The sequence below is a fragment of the Poeciliopsis prolifica genome, unplaced genomic scaffold (genome assembly GCF_027474105.1).
Source record: "Poeciliopsis prolifica strain line A6 unplaced genomic scaffold, Auburn_PproV2 SCAFFOLD073, whole genome shotgun sequence".
Taxonomy (NCBI): Eukaryota; Metazoa; Chordata; class Actinopteri; order Cyprinodontiformes; family Poeciliidae; genus Poeciliopsis; species Poeciliopsis prolifica.
In genome coordinates, this window is record NW_026562448.1 from 856,119 (window position 1) to 878,557 (window position 22,439).

General features: G+C 43.3%; 1 protein-coding gene across 1 annotated transcript; it reads right to left on the reverse strand.

Annotated features, from left to right (window-relative positions):
* Positions 1-683: 683 nt before the first annotated feature.
* Positions 684-21,112, reverse strand: LOC129352146 (CD82 antigen-like). Its single transcript, XM_055021012.1, has 9 exons — positions 20,960-21,112; positions 11,058-11,130; positions 9,998-10,070; positions 6,317-6,438; positions 6,128-6,202; positions 3,272-3,370; positions 2,973-3,161; positions 2,775-2,858; positions 684-1,405 (listed from the first exon to the last, which is right to left on the reverse strand). Exons 2-9 carry the CDS (start codon positions 11,118-11,120, stop codon positions 1,331-1,333), a joined length of 780 nt encoding a protein of 259 aa, XP_054876987.1. The 5' UTR covers positions 11,121-11,130; positions 20,960-21,112; the 3' UTR covers positions 684-1,330.
* Positions 21,113-22,439: the final 1,327 nt, after the last annotated feature.

The window sequence follows — 22,439 nt, forward strand, 5'->3', positions numbered from 1 at the left end:
GCTAAATCTGCGTATTAGCTTCGTAAATATGCTCATGATAAAACAAGAGAAAATAAAGGTAAAAAAGACGTTAATAATGAGATTATATAGTCAATTTCATCATTTGTGATTTTATTTCAAGATAATTTTATGCATTTAATTACGTATTTGTTTTTATTTTGACTTTTATTTAATAAAGCTACTTAGAAAACTTCACCTCATTTAAATAGAACATGGAATAAAAAATCTGCTATCAAATGGATTTAAAAAATAAAATTCCACAGAATAAAACATGAAGTGGTATTTATTCAAATAAAAAAATATACATAAAAAATAATGACAACAAGGAGCATTTTGTCAATTACTTACTGTTAGAAAATATTTAAAATCTTTATTTTATTTGTGTGGACATTTGTTTATTTGATGGAGTATTTATTAATTATTAATAACATTATGGCCTTATTTGTCACTGAATCCCAGAAACCAACAGCCGGATCAGAACCGAGTCCTGAAGACGCCAAACGGGTCGCGGCTCAGGTCCAGCTTCAGACCTGCAGGAAAACTTTCTGCTGTTTTCTTCACCAGTGGAGTAAAAAGTTTAGCTTCACTTTGAGTCAAAGTCACATCAGGGTCAGCATCCTGCAGATGGTGAAAGGAGTCCAGAACCAGAACCAGAACCACGCTCCAACCGGTAACACAATGAATCCTCCAACATGGGACTTTATTCAGTTTATTGACAAAAACACAATAAATGATGTGAGTACTTTTCCCTCCACAACGTTTTCATCCCACTAGTTATTACAAAGTTAATCCACTTTTAATTCAGACATTATAAAACTTTAAAAAATACAGCGAGGCTCAAAGGTTTCTGTCAGCTCTCTACTAAATTCAGAGTTAAACTGGCTGTGAAGCTAAAGTTTAAACTGGAAACCAGTATGTATAGTACCACTAAACCCAGACAGTCAGGAGGAAATCTTTAATAATACAGGAAATCTGCTGAAGTTCATAGAAATAATCCTTTAAATTATGTACAAAGTACTAAAAACATTTCACATGTCAGAAGGCGGGAGTAAAAACCAGCGGAGATCCGATTCAGGACTGCTGCTCCGACTGGGAGGACTGGGAAGAGCTGCTAGCTTTTTACTCCACCCATTCATCAAATTTCTAATTTCATTCTCAGCATCGTTCAGATCCGAAAACTACAAACGTTTCTAAAGTGCTTAAAGGAAACTAGTCTGACAAAAGCAAAAGGAAAATCTGATCAAACAAAGAAAATACTCATTATTTAACATATGGACAGAAGTTCAGCAAATCCAGGCTGAAACTGGTTTGAACTCTTCCTCCCAGTTCCTCAGTACTTGGGAACTTTGCTGTAATCCTCCTGGAAGTTTCTGCACATGCAGACGGACAGAATCATCCCCAGCAGCTGCAGATACAGAAACATCTGGTTAAAACAGGAGCAGCTCAGCATTCCTGTCCGACCCAGACCCCCAGGAGTTCCTCTGGGACCACCAGGAGTTCCTCTGGGACCACCAGGAGTTCCTCTGGGAACCGGACTCCGTCCCAGACCCCAGGAGTTCCTCGGGGACCCCAGGAGTTCCTCGGGGACCCCAGGAGTTCCTCGGGGACCCCAGGAGTTCCTCGAGGACCCCAGGAGTTCCTCGGGGACCCCAGGAGTTCCTCGGGGACCCCAGGAGTTCCTCGGGGACCCCAGGAGTTCCTCGAGGACCCCAGGAGTTCCTCGGGGACCCCAGGAGTTCCTCGAGGACCCCAGGAGTTCCTCGGGGACCCCAGGAGTTCCTCGGGGAACCGGACTCCGTCCCAGACTCTCCCTGAATTCACTCAGCAGCTCCAAGTGGAGCCTTTATCACAAAGTGTTGCCACTAATTAGATGAAACTGCAATCAAACTTCTGAGCGAACAAAATTTAACCAGCAGAAGAACGGAAACGTCACACAGCAGCACTCTGTTCACAGAATTTAACTTTATAAAAATCAAATTGCTGAAGTCCAGATCTAGTAATTATTTTCACTATTTGAGCTTTAATGTTTGTTTTTTAGAAACTGTTGTTTTCTAGCCCAGAAGCTTTTAACCTCCATTGCACAATAAAAGCCTTTAGTGTTACAGTATAGAATATGTTTATGGAATTCAATATTCTAAAGGTTATTTCTAATTTTGGGTTTGAAGCTTTTTAGCGATGCACAGCAGCTGAAGAATGGAGATGACTAATTCTAGTATTAATCAGAACATGTGTAAGTAAAGTATAATTGTTGAAATGGAAAGTTCTCTGCATATATATTTAAAGTATGTGACTTTGAACCAAAGGATTACTTTAGAGTATGAAAGAATAACATATAAATGATGATGAATAAGTAATTATGATTACATGTCTGTTTTAATATGTCAGTTGTAGAAGACAATGATAAAACTTTTTTATTACACAACCTTGCTCTGAGTTAAGGTTACTTCCATGGAGTTCACCCTCCGACCTCTAGATGGTATCAAAGCACTTCTACAAATATGTGTAATATGTGAGGAATATGTTCAACCAACATTTGCAATAATGGGGCCAATTAGCTTCCCTCTTTGATCATTTATGTTCCTAAAGTTTCCCTTCCAACAACAGACACAGAACTTCAAATTTAACTTGAAGTTAAATTTCAAATTCTATGGCGTTTGTTCTATAGTGTTTGTTCTATAGTGTAAATTCTACGGCATTCGTTCTGCGGCGTTTGTTTTATGATGTTTGTTCTATATTGTTTGTTCTGCGATGTTCTCAGGAAACACAGATCGTACCTCGATGAATGCCACCGCCATGCAGATTCCCAGCACCACAGCGATGTTGGTGAGCAGCCAGCTCTCCACGCTCTTAGAGCAACCCTGAGGCAGAAACCAGACGGGAATTCAGCCAGACAAATCGGATAAAAACGGGTTCAACTGGAATTGAATAGAGCCGTGTTTGGTGGGACTGAACCGGACGGCGTTCTTTCTTACCGTGCTGTAAACGGGCCAGTCGGCCGTCTTGGACTTGCAGAGCCAACTGTTTTCCAGGTCGGACTCGGCCAGGTTCGGCTCAGTCATGGAGACGTTCTGACAGGAGCAGGGGAACAGAAACTCCGAACTGTTTTTGATCACCTGGTTCACATTCCAGTCCTCATGGCCTGTCCAGCCGCAGCATTCCATCTGCAGGGAGGTCAAAGGTCATCAAAACAACAGCTAAAGGAACTTGTTTCTGTTCGGGTCGGTTTCCGACCCGAACAGAAACAGAACAGGCTGCTTGGCGCTGAACTTACGTTCTTCTGGATGAAACTCCAGGCTCGCTCCGTGCTCGTGCTGTTGTCGGAGAAACCTTCCAGCACCTCGCTGATGACCTTTGACATCTCATTGTGCAGCTGGAAGACAAGTTAAAAATGCCTGTTTGGTTCTGATGGCGATCCGATTCGGTTCGGATGAAAAACCAACGCATAAATAAAATAAATCTGCTTCCTGTATAAGTTTTATATAAACAACTTCATTCATTCTTATTTTTATTTCTCATCTTTGCAATTTATTTTTTAATCAATCGATCAGCTGAATATAAAACTGTAAAATATTTTCACTTTATATTTCCCTTTTTAATTTGGTAATTTTTCATTTAAAATAAATGAAAATAAAAATTTTAAATTAAATTTAAAAAAAGAAAAAAAATTAAATTAAATAAATTTAAAATAAATTTAAAATAAATGTTAAATATTTTGAACACATTTATTTTTTCTATTAAATTTAATTATGCTTTTATTTACTATTTTCCTTCCTGCTTATGTTTTTTAATATTTGAGGGTTGTTTCTATAATTTTATTTCCGTATTGCTTTATGTATTTATTAATTATAGAAAGTAATTAACATTTGTTTTTTACTTGTTCAAAGATTAACTTTCTGTGTTGCCTGTACAGACGCTAATGAATATATTTTTTAAACATTTATTCATGCAGCACAAACTCATTATGCATTCTGAAGGTATTTTAGAAAAAAAGTACTTTTAATCTAAACATAAAATAATTATTAATTAAAAACTATTTTATAAATTCACTGAAAATATTGGGAGAGAGAAAGGCTAACACAATATGATTAAAAATGTAAAAATATGCAGCAGCTTAAAACAAACGCCCCAGTATGAACAACAGGGGGCGCCAGAGCACCAGCTCCTGCCGCTCCTGCTCTGCTCCTGCCACTGATTGGCTGGTTATGACCAACCAGCCAATCAGGGAGCTTCCTGGTCTAACCACAAACTGCCAGAGAAAGACTTGCGGCAGCAAAGAGGAAGGGGCGGGGCGGACCATTGTCTTCATCATGAGGAAGGATTTTCACTCTCAGTATTTGAACTTCTCTCTTTATTCACTTTAGCTCACAGTTTTAACAGATTCTGTAGCTTCCTGTGTTCTTCTAAATTTGCTCCTGAGTCGTATCTTTTCAGGCCTGATGCTGCCTCTAGTGGCGTGGGGAGGTAACACAACTAATATAATTGCATTACTAAGTCAGAATATCACAAAGTCTTTATTATTTATTCTTAATTTTAGCATTACTGGAACTATAAAATATAAATATTGTGTAAAACACCATACCTTTTCATTTCCTTAAGGATGTAGAGCTGATTAAATGCTATAATACTTTTATACATTATAAATAATATCTATATATCCATCAATTATACAAGGAGACATAAAAACAACATAATCAGCTATAATATAAATACAATTTGCAATGTATATATCAGAAATTGAATTGATCAAAAGTCAATAACAAATAAAGGTTCATGGACAAATAACCAGGTTGTTAAACAGATACAAGCCAAAATTCACATTTTTGTTTTTACGCTGCCATGTATATTATTCTGAGAGACTTTTTGTTGGTAGAGTCTAATATATAGGAACAAATAAGATGAAACTATTTAGTCTATCAACATGGAAATTTTCCTTTGACTCTAAAACAATAAATCCTATTCATAGAATCACATTATCAATAATTTGTGAATATAGTAAAACACTCAGCAAGCTGGAGGTAAATGTTATCATTTAGCTGGTAAAGAATAATTATTGCCCTGTCAATAAATGATTTCTAATAGATTGTTATTACCAGAGGAAAACAGAGACGGCTTCATGAGGTCAGAGGTCAAACTGATGAAGAAAGAGGATGGATGCTCTCTGCTAAAATATTCCTGCATCTTCCATCATCTTTCAGCAAACAGTTGAGATAAAGTTGGTTCTGGTTTCACCACCATTTACCTGCTGTTTTACCTGCCAGTGAAAGTTTCATTAAAAGTTTGTTAATCTGCAGCTCATGAGACGGAACCAGCCGAGGAGATGAAAAGTTCAAACTTGAGTTAAAATGTTGTTTTAACTTGAGTTAAAACTCAAGTTAAAACAACATTTTAACATTTTAGCTCAACAAGCTCTAGTTGGGTAACCCTGAGATCACTAGATCCTCTTAAAGATGGCGTCTCTGAGAAAGTCCTTAAAGATACAGGAAGTGTTTTCTGCAAAGTCCAGCTGAATGTCCAGGAACGACACCAGGAATTTAAAATTTGCCAGTTTCAACAGGTTGGCCATCGAGAGAAACTGGAATCACTTCCTGGTTTAGTTTATCTCATTTAATTACCTCTACTTCCTTAAGAAAATGAAAAACTATGATGTGTTATAGTTTATCTTTTACAGTGCCAGTAATGCTGAATTCATAGTGAATAATATTGTAATTATATTAGTTGTGTTACCTCCCCACGCCACTAGAGGCAGCATCAGGCCTGAAAAGATAAGACTCAGGAGGAAATTTAGAAGAACACAGGAAGCTACAGAATCTGTTAAAACTGTGAGATAAAGTAAATAAAGAGAGAAGTTCAAATACTGAGAGTGAAAATCCTTCTTAAAGGTGAAAATATCAGATTTCACAGGAAAATAGAAACGAGAGACATGGATAATCTAGGAAATAGCGCCCCTTCACTTCCCCAGTGGAATAGTCCTGTTTCCATAAGGTCTGAGACTGACAGCAGTTCGTCGCCCTTCCTGTTAGCTGCAGTGAGGTGAACTTGAACTGTCGGCTGCAGTTAACATTTCCTAGAAGAGAAACTGAAAGCCTCAAGACACTAATATGACTGGAGAGGAAGTGACATCACTTACCTGTTCCTTCTGGAAGTAGATAAGAGAACCGGCTACGATCTGAGCAATGAGGATCAGAACCAGGCAGGTGAAGTACTGAGGAAGAGGAGGCAAGTTAGGCAGGAATCCTGATCGGACCAAACAAAGTTATTCTGAAATAATCTGTTGGGAGATGCAGAGGGAATAATCTGGATGAGCTTCAGGACTCACCAGGCCCAGCACACAGCGGATCTCGTAAATGGCTCCCACGCAGCCGACGAAGCCCATCAGCATGGAGAACGCACCGACTGCGACCAGGATGTAGCAGGCCACCTTCACAGACGTCACGTTATCTGAGGAGAAACGGCAGCAGTCATTACTTACCACTTGCTTAATAAAGTTTAGCGGAAGAAGGTGAGGGGAGGAAATGGAGCTGCTTGGTACGCAAACCTCTAAATAAAGCCAACAATATTCTTCTTAGCCATTGAAAACCAAAACTTCAACATAATGTTGAACTTTATTCAGCAGACGTTTTACCACCACTGCTGAAAACCAACAAACAGAACAGCTGGTTTGACCTTAGCAGGCCCCGTAGCCGGAGGAAGCGCTAACAGAAACTTGCGGTTTCTTAGAAGGCTGTGACTTAAAAGTATTTCCAGGCTCACTTCTGCTAGAGCCTTGTTGATGATACGAGACGTTTTTAAAAAGTATCACTTCAGGTTCACTGAATGTATTCTGGTAGCATTCAGGAATGGACAAGTTGTTGTTTTACACGACATAAAAAAGGTTACATTTCAAGCCATCCGTGGCTTTTAAAAGGTCAACCCAACTGGAAAGAGAAAAAAAAATTTAAAAAGTCAAGTGTCCAAGTAAGGAGCTTTGGGGAACCAAACTAAAAGTGACTAAAAGGCAAACAAAAAACCAAATCCTTATCGATGAGATTCAGATGATCAGATCTGGAGCAGAACGTTTCGCTTTGCATGATGGGAAAATCAGACATGTTGCAGCACCATAATCAGGCCACAACAATTTATTTTCCTCCATTCTGAGCCAAAATATGTTAATTCTTCCTAAATCTAAACAGCAGAATCAGGATCCTAAACTAGTCTGGACTGTAGTTTCTGTCGTAGCAGTTATCAGGCCTTTGTGGCCTCAATACAGATGCAACAAACTAATCAGCCAGAAAGAGGCAAGTTTCAGTTTGATTGAAACTTTTTAAAATTTTATTTGACAAAGTAAAACAAACAATCAAAAACCCTTCTCACCACAGCAAGTGCTGCCGGGTTGGGCCAGCAGGGAAGATTAGCTGAACCCAGCTGGGTTTGGAAGATCTGAGAGCCATGTTTTAGCAGTGCTAGCAATGCTAAACGCTAATCTAAGTTGTGAAACGGCTTCAAATTCTGGTTTCGTTGCTTTAAAATATTAGCAGAACTTCTACAAATAGAAATAAAACCTGTGTAATTATAAATAATCCCAGCAAAAAAGGAAAGCTGGAACCAAATATTTAGCAAGCTATTATTTAGTTAGCAAGGTAAATATTTAGCTTCATCCTAAGCAGCTAGTTTCAAACTAAATGGCGAGTTTGTTAACTACATATTTAGTCACTAAAAGTAAAAATGTAGCTTCAAACAGTGACATTTATAATGAATTAATTCCTTTGTAGTATCTGTAACATTACACTCTGAAAAGTAAGCCCTTATTGTTCCGTGAGAAGCTAACCGAAACCAAATCATTGCGGTGAAACTTGACACTCCGACTCCATGAACTCGAAACTAAAGTTCTCCTCCGTCTGACTCAGCGCCATCTTGGTTGAGTCTGGTTGATCACTGGTTCGCTGCGGACGTCACTTCATGAAACGCCCATTGAACATCAATACGTATTATTTACGTTCAGGCACACAGCTGGGCAGCCCTGAGGGCGCAGCGCCGCCGCAGAGTGGGCCGAGTGTGCGGTGATGAGTAAGGCGGTGATGTGATGCATGGTGATGCTGGCCGCAGCAGAAAGGAGCCAGTGTGCGGCGGAGGACACCTGCTGAGCGGACAAACGTCCTCAGTGACGCCGGCGGCCCGGAACCCGCGCCGTTACACTCGCTCAGTGTTCGGCTCGTCATTCTGCTTCACAGCCTTTATGTCCGCTGACACTGCGCGTCTCTTTCTCCTCATCCGCTCACTGCGTCACATCAGCGCTCAGCTCTTTACAGCATGAACACGAAACCCGGTTGGCCACTTTCTGCAGCCAGGAGGACCGGCCGGGGTTCCAGCAGATCAGCGTCACAGTAGCATACGTGCAGTGCCTGCGTATGCGCATTAAGCAATCCGACAGTCAGGAGCCGTCAGTTCAGCACACGTGACAAGTTGTGAAGAAAATAAGTAATTAAGTTGTTTTCAATGATAAGTAGATAGATATACACGCGTTGTCGTTGTTTCAAAGTGTATTTAAAGCAACTGCAGTAACTACAACACGGTCCGTGTAAAACTCATTAAGCTGCTTAACCGCTGCGTCAGGATGTCGCACAGCTGTTAATCACAGCGTGAGATGATTACGTCATGATTCCACGTTGCTGGTTAAATGAAACCACAAGGTAATGACGGTGAATCCTGGTCTGACCGGTCAGCGGGTTGCTTTGGAAACATCCCCTCATCATGACCCAATGCGAGCTGGCGCTGGTTAGTTCTGGCTGATTTCATGTTTTCATGATCTGCAGTACGGTGGCCGACCGGTGGAAACGCGCAGCAAACATGCACGATGCAAACTCCAAAACACGTAAATACACAGAAACTCTGCAAACACACAACGCTGTGAAGGAGGTGAAACTGAGACAGAGCGTCTTCCTCTCAACCTGCTGCTGATCTCTGATCATCATGATCGGCAGCAGCTGCGGCTCTGACTGCGGCTCTGACTGCGTCAAACCGCCGCGGTGAGCAGACCCGACAGGAAGTCATGACTCTTGGCCGCCATTTCTTAGTTACAACTCTAAAGTTTCAGCCTGGATATTAATCATGTCAGAGTTCTGAATCTGCTTTAGTCCTTTGAAATTATTCCATCTTTTAAAGATTAATTATACCCCAAATCAACTTTTTGTTGCAGATAAACTGTAAAATTGCTGCTTCAGGATTCTATCTGCATGTTTCTATGCAAATTGTGCGTTTTTCTGCAACATTTTTACCTAAAACCATCGTGGTGCTGCCCTCTTTGGGGAAAACGGTGGTACTGCAGTTGAGGTTTTGTTTGAGTTTTCGTTTCTCAGCCTGGTTCAGGTATCACATCGCCTCACTCAAACACGCCCCCTAGTGGAGAGTCAGGATGCGGTTTGCAGCATTGTTGTGCTGAATGACTGCTGCTTTAAAAACTAAAAAACCCTCCAATAACAGAGAAAGCTGCTTGTCTCTCACATTCAGCGTCATTCTGGACTAAAGAATTTATAAACATCAAACCCAGAAGAAAAATGAAGCAGTTTAAAGGTTCATCTTCAATTAAAGTAAATTGTATTTATGAGTCAGGAGATGTGTTTTATTTCGATAGTCAGTGAAGTAGATAATCAGTTGTGGATAAAAAAAAGTCATGTAAAGTGTCCCTGCTATTCTGGTTTCACTGCAGTTATAAATAAAATTTAAATTCTGACTTCCTCATTTGTGGTTTAGTCAAACTAAAGTCCAGCCAAGAGAAAGAATCGCTTTAAGGAAATAGATTTTGATTTCACTAAACATCTGCAGCTCATTTTTTCTGTCCGCGCCAAGAGAAGGAGAAAAAGTTTGGCTGTATTAAACTTTCTCTTCACCAACAAAGAAAACCAAGTTTACAAGACGCAGCTTCAAAGAACAAGAAGCTTTAGTCAGAAAAACATCTGAAATGTTTAAGCTGGGAAGTGAGCAGAGTTGGTCAGGATGACGGGAAGCCGGATGCAACACTTACTGATGACCACGGTGAAGCTCTCGTTGTCCAGGAGGAGCCAGAGCCCGAAGCCCAGGATGGCAACGCCGAGCAGCTGCAGAGCCGACAGAAAAGAGTCAGAACGGCTCGCCAAAATAAACGTCTACACCAACTGAACAATGACCAGCTCCAGAGGCTAACAATCTCTGACATAACATCAAACACTTTCATTTAAAAACTGCGACAGTTAAAATGAGCCAGAAAATTAGCCGCTACATCTGAATCATGCTAACATTAGCTTTGGAGAGGAATCCGCCTTATTATTATTTCTTTATTAAATATGACAAGAATCAAACACGTCTGAATAAAATGTGAAATTAAAAAAGATTTTATGTTTGCCTGCTGTTAGCTTGTTTTAGCTAACGGTAAACTGCACTAGCTAAGCTAAACTTATTAAGCTAGCACCACTGTTCTGTCATGTTTCAGCTTGACCTTTTCAGTTTTTAAAACCTTTACACAGAGGCGGTTTTTTTCCAGATCATTAATTCATTACCAAATGTTGGCATTTCAGTTATAAGTTTCTTAACTTCTAATCGTCCAAAGTCTCCAGAAATCAGAATCTAAATCATTTTCAACACTATTAAGCTAAACAAACAAATCAATATATTAGCATTAACTCCCTTCTGTTTAGTTTTTCAGTGTTAGATATTCATTTAGAAATTAAATAAACCAACCACATCACAGGAACAATTGAAAGTAATTGGATGGAAATTATTTTTCTACTTTTATTAATTAAGTGAAATGTCAGTTTGTAAAATAACCTGCAAACTTACAATGGCTCTTTTTCTACAAATGATAAGAAATTAATAAAGTCAGAAAAACTGAAGTGGAAGATTATTCATGGATATAAGAAATTTTATACAAATAATAATCTGAAAAGTGTGGAGTGCATTGATATTCAGCTTTTTTTATATGCATTTGACAGAGAAACGTCTCCAGGTCAGTCAGGTTGGATGAACAACATCTGAGAAAATCAGTTTTCAAGTTTAACTAAAGACTTAGGTTTTTATAAGTAATTGAGTCAGACAGCAGAAAAACTCACGAAGAAGATGAGGTTGAACAGGAACAGGAAGTACTTGCTGACGGTCAGGCATCCTTTCCCCATCGTGCTTTATCTGCAAACATGAGGCGGAGAAACAGAAATGAACAGAAACAAACAAAAAGCCATGTGATTTATGGTGGAACTCATTAATATTCAAATTTCTGCAGATGATTTATTTCAGGAGTTAAAGTTCAATCATCTCCCACCCCGAAATATTTCCTGCCTTCCTGCAGGAGATTCATCTGGAACTGTTCAGTCAATAAACCCGACTCAAACTGGGGAAACTGGAATCTGTCTGGGTGAAGATAAAACCTACCAGTTTGAAGGATAATGGGAACACTGGGAGGTTTGGGAGGAAATGACAATGATCACCGCCTGATATTTAACTTAAATAAAAGCAGCAGATAAAACTGACATATTTCCATCTGCTGAATAAAAAACCTTTTATTTTCCCTGAATAAACTTTCAGTTCAGTTATGATTGATATAATTTCTGCTTCTTAAACATCAGAATAACCAGATTCCTTCAAATGTTCAAAAATGACACAACTAGAAATTATAAAATATATTTCAACAAAAATTTTACAGAGAAAAAAATGAAGTTTTTACAGAAATAATTAAAATGTAGCCGAGAAAAACCGAAAAGTTAGAAATTAATTTCCCATTCCTGGATAATCTGCTCAGCTTTTCTGAAACTAACTACTTTTAATAAATAAGGAGATTTTCTGAATTATCTTTAAAAGTGTTGTTTTGAGACAGAAATGTTCTTAATCTCCTGTTTAATGTTTAAAGTCACGACTCTCTTTGGCTTTAAAACTTCAACTGAAAACCAGCAGCCTTGCTGGTTGTAATGGGAACCAGCATGTAGCTGTACTGGTGGAAACCAGCTGCAGCTCATTCAGATCGATCCGTTTAAAACAAGCCGCCACCAACTGACTCCTGGCTGTGGAAAATCCAGCGTGACCTGAATGCATCACCAGGCTCCGCTGTCCGATAAATCCATGGCGATCCGGTGAAAAACGCAGCGAAGCCCTGCAGCCGACCCGGTTGGGCAGTAACTGGGTCACTGGGTGCTAGTTATTGCTACTACTACTGCGATTTTCTAATTGGAGGCAATGACAAATTGGCTTGTATGGAAACCATTGCTGCCAGAAAAAAAAAAAAAAAAAAGCCCAACAGAAAGTTGTAATTCAGTTTTAAAGTTTAATTACAAGAATATAACTCTGTCATGACTTTAGTTCTCCTAGTTATGACTTTTAGCTTTTATGTTTCCTTTCATGGTCGAATCGGGTTTTTCAGATGATTTTTAATATTTTCTCCTCCAACTGGATCCGTTTCTGTTCAGAAATATTTTCCAAGTTTTACATTTAATTTATGAACAAAAACTCATAAATCTCTTATTTTCATCTGTTTTCTTGCTCTTCATGTGAGATGATGAAGAGCAGATGTCTTCGAGGCACCCAGAACTCCAGGTTCTGGTTCTGGATCTGGTTGGAAGCACAACAAAACTTTTATGGTTAAAAATGAAGAAGTGGTTCTGAAATAAAGGTGCCGTTAAAAATAGAAGCAGCGTTTGTTCTGCAGCTGGGAGAGGGAAGCAGAACCGGTCCGGAGCGCTGCTGGGAACCCAGAAGGTTCTGGTTAACGAGCGGTTCTGGAATCCGGAGGGTGTTTAAAACGAAAACCAGCTGCAGAACAAAACCAGCCGATAAACTGGAGCTCTGAGGAACACGGCCCGGTCCTGACCCGGTTCTGGCATAGTTCACAGGTTCTTGGGCAGAACCTGCAGTTAGCTCCTGCAGTACCGCCGGCAGCCATTAGGTGAACCCAGTATGTCTCTAAAACTGCAGAATTCTTGTTGCCACAAAAACGTACCGCAGCAGTGCCGGTCAGTACCGGTCAGAACCGGACCTGCAGAGCCTGAAAAGTCTGATGATGTTCTGTCTTTATTTTTTTTAGTTGTTTATAAAATAAGAAGCTGGAGAACGAGTTGGTGAGGAAACTCAGACAGTTTGATGTTTCGACTCAACAGAACCGAAAAACAAAGAAACTTCATAAAATGTTCAGAATGTTTTTTCTCCCGGTCGACCAGGTTCTATAAGAACCAGAACTTCTGCTCCACCTCCAGCTGCTGTGATTCTAACCCAAACCAGCCTGTCCCTCCTGGCCTGTGGGGGCGCTGCACCAACAACCACTGCAGGAAACGACACTAAAACGCTGAAGAAGACACTGAGAGCAACTTCCTGCTTCACCAGATGAAACAAGATGGGAGGCGTCAGAGTTTAGTGATTTCTCTTGAGTCTTTGGCTGAAGACCAGGAGCCATTTCTGCTGCTAGCGCTAGGCTAGCATGTTAGCTTTGGTTGGATTTACCCAGAATGCCCTGTGCTTTAGTCCACTTCCTGCTTTTGGAGCGGTCTCCAGTCCGTTGGCGTTCACAATGAAACTGAACCAGAGTGCACTTCAACCGAACCCAGACCAAAGATTGGAGGACCACAGGTCAGAGGTCGGTTAGCATTCACACCAACCGGACCGGACTTTCTAAACAAAAGGACTGGAGTTGGACTGCATGATGATTTTGTTCTGCTTCAGTTTTTAAGTAAAAACTGATGTAAATCTGCAGAGAACCTGTCTCTATCCTGATCCTGATCCTGATCCTGATCCAGATCCAGATCCAGATCCAGATCCTGATCCTGATCCTGATCCAGATCCTGATCCTGATCCTGATCCAGATCCTGCAGTTTCAGTGATTATGAACTTAGGGGAACTTCTCCTTCCTGATTGGAGCTGCAGGTTAAAACAAGAAACACAGACGAGTCTGATCTACAGTCCTCCTCTTCTCCTCCTCCTCCTCTCCTCCTCCTCCTCCTACTCCTCCTCCTCCTCCTCCTCCTCTTCCTCCTTCTCCTCCTCCTCGGTACCAGGCGCCGGACCCGCCCGGCTCGGTGACGCCACCCAGACAGCAGCAGATAAACATCAGCCTTCCTCAATCTCACTGCTCATCATCAGGAGGAGAGAACCCGTTTGCTTAGAGGCACTATGGTGATCCTGCATGCCAAACCGACCAACAGAACCAGAACCACTATATGAAACCGACCAACAGAACCAGAACCAATATATGAAACCGACCAACAGAACCAGAACCAATATATGAAACCGACCAACAGAACCAGAACCACTATATGAAACCGACCAACAGAACCAGAACCACTATATGAAACCGACCAACAGAACCAGAACCACTATATGAAACCGACCAACAGAACCAGAACCAATATATGAAACCGACTAACAGACGTTTTAAGTTTAACAATTTAAAACGTCTTCACAACCAGTCACAACCAGTTAGAACCAGCCAGAACCAGTTAGAACCAGTCAGAACCAGTTAGAACCAGTCAGAACCAGTTAGAACCAGTCAAAATCAGTCATAACCAGTTAGAACCAGTCAGAACCAGTCAGAACCAGTTATAACCAGTCAGAACCAGTTAGAACCAGTCAGAACCAGCCAGAACCAGTCAGAACCAGTCAGAACCAGTCAGAACCAGTTAGAACCAGTCAGAACCAGTCAGAACCAGTTAGAACCAGTCAGAACCAGTTAGAACCAGTCAGAACCAGTTAGAACCAGTTAGAACCAGTCAGAACCAGTTAGAACCAGTCAGAACCAGTCAAAACCAGTTAGAACCAGTTAGAACCAGTTAGAACCAGGTCGAGCCACTCTGATCCACACAAGACGGAACAGAGATCAATATGTTTGATGTGTATTGATCATTTTGCCGATGTTTGTCTCTGGTTTCTCCATTGATGAACGCGTGATGTTTTTATCTGAAGCACTTTGAACCTCCCTGAGGTCCGGTTCTGTGGTTCCGGTCCGGCTCAGGACCAGTTCTGTGGTTCCAGTCCGGTTCTGTGGTTCCGGTCTGGTTCTGTTGGACATAAAGCAGCATTCATGCCGTCTCTTTGCATGGGAACAAAAGCAGAAACCCGATCCGCTGCCGTGGCGCCGCTCTGGGTGGGAAGCGGCGTTTTGTCACGACGAGGCTCTGATACCCAACACCCGGGTGAAACCTGTCAGCAGAACCAGGAGCCCGGATACACCTGCTGGTTCTGACCCGAGGACTGGGAACGCTTTCCTGTTAAATCCCAGAAGCATCAAAATAACCCAGAATAATTATTAATCAGCAGAGACAAGCTGACCCAGAAGTTCTGGTTCTGGACTGTGGGGGACAGCTGTAGTACCAGGAGGATGACCCCAGGATGACCCAGGCTGGGATTCAAACCTAGAAACTTCTCACTACAAGACTTTGGCCCCAAATCAGGAAGAGTTAAATATCTCCATAAAACCTTTAAGAAACTAAAATAATGTTTAATGTTTTAAAGAGTCAGTAAGGTCAGCAATAGGGTCAGTAAGGTCACCAGTAGAGTCAGTAAGGTCAGCAATAGGGTCAGTAAGGTCAGCAATAGGGTCAGTAAGGTCACCAGTAGAGTCAGTAAGGTCAGCAATAGGGTCAGTAAGGTCAGCAATAGGGTCAGTAAGGTCAGCAATAGGGTCAGTAAGGTCACCAGTAGAGTCAGTAAGGTCAGCAATAGGATCAGTAAGGTCAGCAATAGGGTCAGTAAGGTCAGCAATAGGGTCAGTAAGGTCACCAGTAGAGTCAGTAAGGTCAGCAATAGGGTCAGTAAGGTCAGCAATAGGGTCAGTAAGGTCACCAGTAGAGTCAGTAAGGTCAGCAATAGGGTCAGTAAGGTCACCAGTAGAGTCAGTAAGGTCAGCAATAGGATCAGTAAGGTCAGCAATAGGATCAGTAAGGTCACCAGTAGAGTCAGTAAGGTCAGCAATAGGATCAGTAAGGTCAGCAATAGGGTCAGTAAGGTCAGCAATAGGGTCAGTAAGGTCACCAGTAGAGTCAGTAAGGTCAGCAATAGGATCAGTAAGGTCACCAGTAGAGTCAGTAAGGTCAGCAATAGGATCAGTAAGGTCAGCAATAGGGTCAGTAAGGTCAGCAATAGGATCAGTAAGGTCACCAGTAGAGTCAGTAAGGTCAGCAATAGGGTCAGTAAGGTCAGCAATAGGGTCAGTAAGGTCAGCAATAGGGTCAGTAAGGTCACCAGTAGAGTCAGTAAGGTCAGCAATAGGGTCAGTAAGGTCACCAGTAGAGTCAGTAAGGTCAGCAATAGGATCAGTAAGGTCAGCAATAGGTCAGTAAGGTCAGCAATAGGATCAGTAAGGTCAGCAATAGGGTCAGTAAGGTCAGCAATAGGGTCAGTAAGGTCACCAGTAGAGTCAGTAAGGTCAGCAATAGGGTCAGTAAGGTCACCAGTAGAGTCAGTAAGGTCAGCAATAGGATCAGTAAGGTCAGCAATAGGGTCAGTAAGGTCAGCAATAGGATCAGTAAGGTCACCAGTAGAGTCAGTAAGGTCAGCAATAGGATCAGTAAGGTCAGCAATAGGGTCAGTAAGGTCAGCAATAGGGTCAGTAAGGTCACCAGTAGAGTCAGTAAGGTCAGCAATAGGGTCAGTAAGGTCACCAGTAGAGTCAGTAAGGTCAGCAATAGGGTCAGTAAGGTCAGCAATAGGGTCAGTAAGGTCACCAGTAGAGTCAGTAAGGTCAGCAATAGGGTCAGTAAGGTCAGCAATAGGATCAGTAAGGTCAGCAATAGGGTCAGTAAGGTCAGCAATAGGGTCAGTAAGGTCAGCAATAGGATCAGTAAGGTCAGCAATAGGGTCAGTAAGGTCAGCAATAGGGTCAGTAAGGTCACCAGTAGAGTCAGTAAGGTCAGCAATAGGATCAGTAAGGTCAGCAATAGGGTCAGTAAGGTCAGCAATAGGGTCAGTAAGGTCAGCAATAGGGTCAGTAAGGTCAGCAATAGGATCAGTAAGGTCAGCAATAGGGTCAGTAAGGTCAGCAATAGGGTCAGTAAGGTCACCAGTAGAGTCAGTAAGGTCAGCAATAGGATCAGTAAGGTCAGCAATAGGGTCAGTAAGGTCAGCAATAGGGTCAGTAAGGTCAGCAATAGGGTCAGTAAGGTCACCAGTAGAGTCAGTAAGGTCAGCAATAGGGTCAGTAAGGTCAGCAATAGGATCAGTAAGGTCAGCAATAGGATCAGTAAGGTCAGCAATAGGGTCAGTAAGGTCAGCAATAGGATCAGTAAGGTCAGCAATAGGATCAGTAAGGTCAGCAATAGGGTCAGTAAGGTCAGCAATAGGGTCAGTAAGGTCACCAATAGAGTCAGTAAGGTCAGCAATAGGGTCAGTAAGGTCACCAATAGGGTCAGTAAGGTCAGCAACAGGGTCAGTAAGGTCACCAACAGGGTCAGTAAGGTCACCAATAGGGTCAGTAAGGTCAGCAATAGGGTCAGTAAGGTCAGCAACAGGCCGTTGGATGTTTTCAGTCCATTACTGACCCTAACGGTTCTAATACTGTGAACTTCCAAACCTTCCAAACCTGCTGCAGTTGATAAACTGATTGATAAAACTGATTGATAAACTGATTGATAAACTGATTGATAAACTGATTGATAATTTAATGTTTTACGTAGAGATTTTACTTCTAGAGTTCAGACTGTCTGCCTTCAACAATGAAGGTTTAAATGGAAACTGAATGTTTTTCTGCCTCAATCTGATCAGTGCACTTTATGGAGGAAGAGCTGAGATCCCAGTACAGAAAGGAAAAACCAGTTGGACCAGAAAGGAGCGGCCCGTTTCCATGGCGACGGAGGGCGGGCGCAGCGTTTCCCGCCCTCAGAGCGATCCACCTGGTCTCCACGGCGACGGCTGGAACGTGATGATGTCATCATGTTTTCATTTCTGCGTCTCAGTTTTAAACTGGTGTCAGATCTGGTTTCTAACTGGTTTTTACACCCCAGTTCACACTGCTCTGGGATCTGGATTGCTAAAGGTTTAGCTCAGGTCCAGTCCTGCAGTAGACCAGGCTCAGCTCTGAACTGGTAACGAGTCATTCATTACCAGAACCGGTTCCTGACCCGGTTCCAGACCGGTTCCTGACCAGGTTCCGACCCGGTTGACCCGGTTCCAGACCCGGTTCCAGACCCGGTTCCCACCCGGTTCCACACCCGGTTCCAGATCCTGTTGGAGCAGATCTCCAGGACTGGACCTGAGCAGCCCTGGTTTAGCAGTTCCAGATCTGGTTTGAAATGTAGATTCAGACCGTTTTAAACATGTGAATCTGGTTTTTCTCTGATTTTAGATCCAGTTTTAATGGATCAAAACCGATAAAACGGTCTCAAACCGGTTTGGGTCTGGGTTGGTGGATGTTTGTCTGGTTGGTTCTGGAATCTGAGCAGGCCAAGACCCGGTTGTGGTTCTGGAGGAAGAGGAGCATTGAGCCTTTGCTCGTCTTCGTCGCGTGAGGAAGAGGTTAAAGCTCCATCCAGTCCGATTCCCTGCAGCGACGTTCCTCGGAACCGGATGATCCGGTTTGGAGCCGAGCTGAGCGTGACTCAACAGGACCCAAACGTTCTGCTCCGGTCCGACCTCCAGCAGCCCCAAAACTCCTCAAGGTCACAGACAAGAGACCGAGTTACCGACGGCCGCCGTGAAACTCTGACCCACATTCACCAGAACCCAGAGCGGAGCGACTGGGGGGGGTCTGGGGGTCAGGGGGGCCGGGGGGTGGTCAGGGGGGCCACGGGGGGGTCAGGGGGCCGGGGGGGGTCAGGGGGCCGGGGCCGCAGCCGATCAAACGCTGCACTGGGTCACTGATTAAACATTGATCCGTCAGAGCCAGACTTTTTCCACCAGAGGCAGAACCATCAGAAGTTCTTCAGGATGGTCGGACCGCTCACTTTCTGTTTCTGTTGTTTGTTTCTTCGTTTGGAGTGAAATGTTTCCCAGATCCTTAAAACTTCACAGTTTATTCATTGTTGAGAAATTCTGTTGGTGTTTCATTGGCTGGTCTGAGAAAAACATTTTATTCCTGAATAAAACGACGATCAGATAAATAAATCAATAATTCTCAGTTTGGACTCATTATCTGAACTTTCAGAATCATTTCTGCAATATTTAAATGCAGCTGCAGGCAGAAGTATCGATGGTTCTTTCTGTCCGGATCCGGTTCTTCTGCTTTCATCCTGAGGCAACAGGACAGCTGGGTTGCTATGGCGACTCAACTCACACCTCAGGTCATGTGACCAGAACATCAGAACGCCACGGAGGAAACGCTGGAGCAACCGCGAGCAGGACACCTGCACCACGACCCGGTTCAGACCCGGTTCCAGACCCGGTTCCAGAACCGGTTCCAGACCCGGTTCAGACCCGGTTCCAGACCCGGTTCAGACCCGGTTCCAGACCCGGTTCCAGACCCGGTTCCAGACCCGGTTCAGACCCGGTTCCAGACCCGGCTCCAGAACCTCCAGACCCGGTTCTGTTGGTGTCACAAGACTTCATATGATTTTGACTTGAGGAAACTTTTTCTGATCATTTATTCTCTCAGTTCATATCCAGAACACAAAGTCCAAACTTCTGACAGCCATTTTGGGGAGCCACACCCTCCGGTCCGGTCCAGTCCAGTTCAGTCCGGTCCGGTCCGGTCCAGTCCAGTTCAGGTCCGGTCACTGCCTCACGCCTTCACATGAAACTGCATGATAACTTTAGGAGATTGGTAATCGATCCATACGTTAAACTGATCGTCCATATTTAGAGTCGGTTCAAATGTTTTTCTTTACATCAACGTTGAAAAACAAAAACATCCAACAAACCGAGACGAAGCCCAGAAGAACCGGAAAGAACCACCAATGAAAGCCAGAGACCCGATTTCACCGACTGATCCCGATCCGATGTGTGAAATATTCCGGGTCCAGTCTCATCTCCGACACATCTACCAAGGAAAACATGACCCAGTGGCATCTGTGGAACCAGAACCAGAACCAGAACCACAGACTTACCATCCATTAATGGTTGCTATGGCGATTCCCACCTTTTCCAAAGAGGAAATCAGACCGGACCAAACAGGTCCGGTCCTCCAGGTCCGGACCAAACAGGTCCAGTCCTCCAGGTCCGGTCCTCCAGGTCCGGACCAAACAGGTCCAGTCCTCCAGGTCCGGTCCTCCAGGTCCGGACCAAACAGGTCCAGTCCTCCAGGTCCGGTCCTCCAGGTCCGGACCAAACAGGTCCGGTCCTCCAGGTCCGGTCCTCCAGGTCCGGACCAAACAGGTCCGGTCCTCCAGGTCCGGTCCTCCAGGTCCGGACCAAACAGGTCCAGTCCTCCAGGTCCGGTCCTCCAGGTCCGGACCAAACAGGTCCAGTCCTCCAGGTCCGGTCCTCCAGGTCCAGACCAAACAGGTCCGGTCCTCCAGGTCCGGTCCTGGAGGTTCTGTAGGAACTGTACGTCCTTCTACTGTGAAGGATCCTGATGCAACTCTGGAAGCGGGTCACTGAGTTCTGGTCCACAGAACCATCTCACACAGCTTCTGGTTCTGTTCTGGTTCTGAGTGCAGACACAGAGGAGGGACTACTTCCTGCGGTGGAGGAATGCACATCATGACATGTTGGTGCTTCTAAAACTAAAACGGGTCCGGGTACGAGTTCAGGTTCTGGGAGGTCCAGAACATGGTTTGATCTGATCCGGGACTCAACAGCTCCACACCGAACTGGACCGAACCCGAACAACCAGAACCGGTTCTGCTCTGAAGGTTCTGGGTGTCCAGTTGAAGTTTCAGTTTCACTTTCCTCAGACGAACCTGAACTTTCAGGTGAAACTCCTTCAGTCTGAACCGAACCGAACCGAACCGACAGAAACGCTGTCAAATCCAGAAGAACCGAGCCTCCCCCCTGTTCGATCCGAACCTGATCACCCGAGCAGCCGCGCACGCCTCGTGTTCGCCCCGGCAGACAGACGGACCAGGAGCGTCCGGGTTCGGGTTCGGGTCCAGACTTACGGGTCACCCACCTGTTGTTCCGGCGGCGGCGCGGTGAGAAGCGGGTTCTGTGCGGGACTCTGCGGCTCGGACTCTCTGACCTGCGGGTCGAAGTGAACAACGAGGCGGCAGCGGCTGTTGAGACCGAGAGAGGAGGCGGACTGGCAGGGAGGGAGGAGCTCCTCCCCCCGGTGTGCTGCCACCCTGCGGCCGGCAGAGGAACTGCACGATCAACAAACAATAAAGTCATTTCATATTTGATCAGCTGTTTACTGTGTAAAGTTTAATAATTTTAGACTTTTTAATGTTAAAGTTCAGAGGCGGTCCACAGAGGTGGCCGCCAGGGGGGCACGCTCTCACCAGCTGAAACTATTAATTACTGACATATTTTTAAATAAGTAATATTCCAATAAATAACATGATTATATTTAAATAAATAAATAAAACATTATATTGAAATGAATAATTTTAAAATAATTATATAAATATAAATGTTGCTCGGTTGGACAATAGTCCGGGTTCTGGTGTTTATTCTGACATCGAATCTCAACCGTTTCTCTTTAAAGTTACTTTTCAAAAGTATTCAGGTTGTTTTTACATTTTTCTGTTTCACAACAAAAAAATGTTGCAAAACATGTTTGTTTTGTTTTTTACAAATAAAAATCAGAAAACATGTGTGGCACATTTCTAGTCAGAGCCTTAAAAACATGCATCAAAACTTCCTCTGAAGTCACTTAAGCTAACCAGAGCCAGCAGGTTCTGGTTCTGACCTCAGACACTCTGTAACGAACCTCCAGCGTCATGGAGGAACCAGCAGTGGGTCAGGAGGTTCTGGCTCCAGAAGGACAAGCAGCCTGAATTTACAGCCAAAAATGTTATGGGGTAATTTAGCTCAAAGCATGGTCTAGTCAAAGCCCATACCTGATGGAGCTGACGTTCTCAGATGTTCTTCATCCAACCTGACTGAGCTGGAGAAGTTTTTCAGTATGTAGACGTTCTCTAAAGTCCTGACTCAGGTGGACACAGAAGCACACCACACTTTTCAGATTTTAAAATAAATCTGAAATCATTTTTGATTTTTGATAAATTCTCCCACGTGTGTGTGTTTGTGTGTGTGTGCGTGTTTGTGTGTGTGTTTGTGTGTTTGTGTGTGTGTGTGTGTGTGTGTTTGTGTGTGTGTGCGTGTTTGTGTGTGTTTGTGTTTGTGTGTTTGTGTGTGTGTCTTGTGACAGACTGTGACCTGTCCAGGTGACCGCGCCTCTCGCCAGAACGCAGCTGGACAGGAACCAGAACCTCCTGACCCAGAGGGTGAAAATGGATGGAATCATTTTTTTCTGTTTTTCACAGAAATTCAAATCAACTGAAGTTTGAAACGAGACAAAATGTGGGGAACATGAAGGCGTCTGAAAACCTTTAGAACCCTCAGGGACCGTCGATAGGATGACGGTTCTGTTTCTGTTCGGTTTTCTGGGGAACCGAACCGAACCGGATTACTAATCTGTTAAATTCACA

Coding starts and splice junctions, on each gene's coding strand:
- LOC129352146 (XM_055021012.1), bottom strand. CDS start 11,120: ATGGGGAAAGGATGCCTGACCGTCAGCAAGTACTTCCTGTTCCTGTTC. Junction 6,439..9,997: donor GAGCTTCACCGTGGTCATCA/GTAAGTGTTGCA, acceptor GTTTCTCCTCAG/ATAACGTGACGTCTGTGAAG. Junction 6,203..6,316: donor TCCGCTGTGTGCTGGGCCTG/GTGAGTCCTGAA, acceptor CCTCTTCCTCAG/TACTTCACCTGCCTGGTTCT.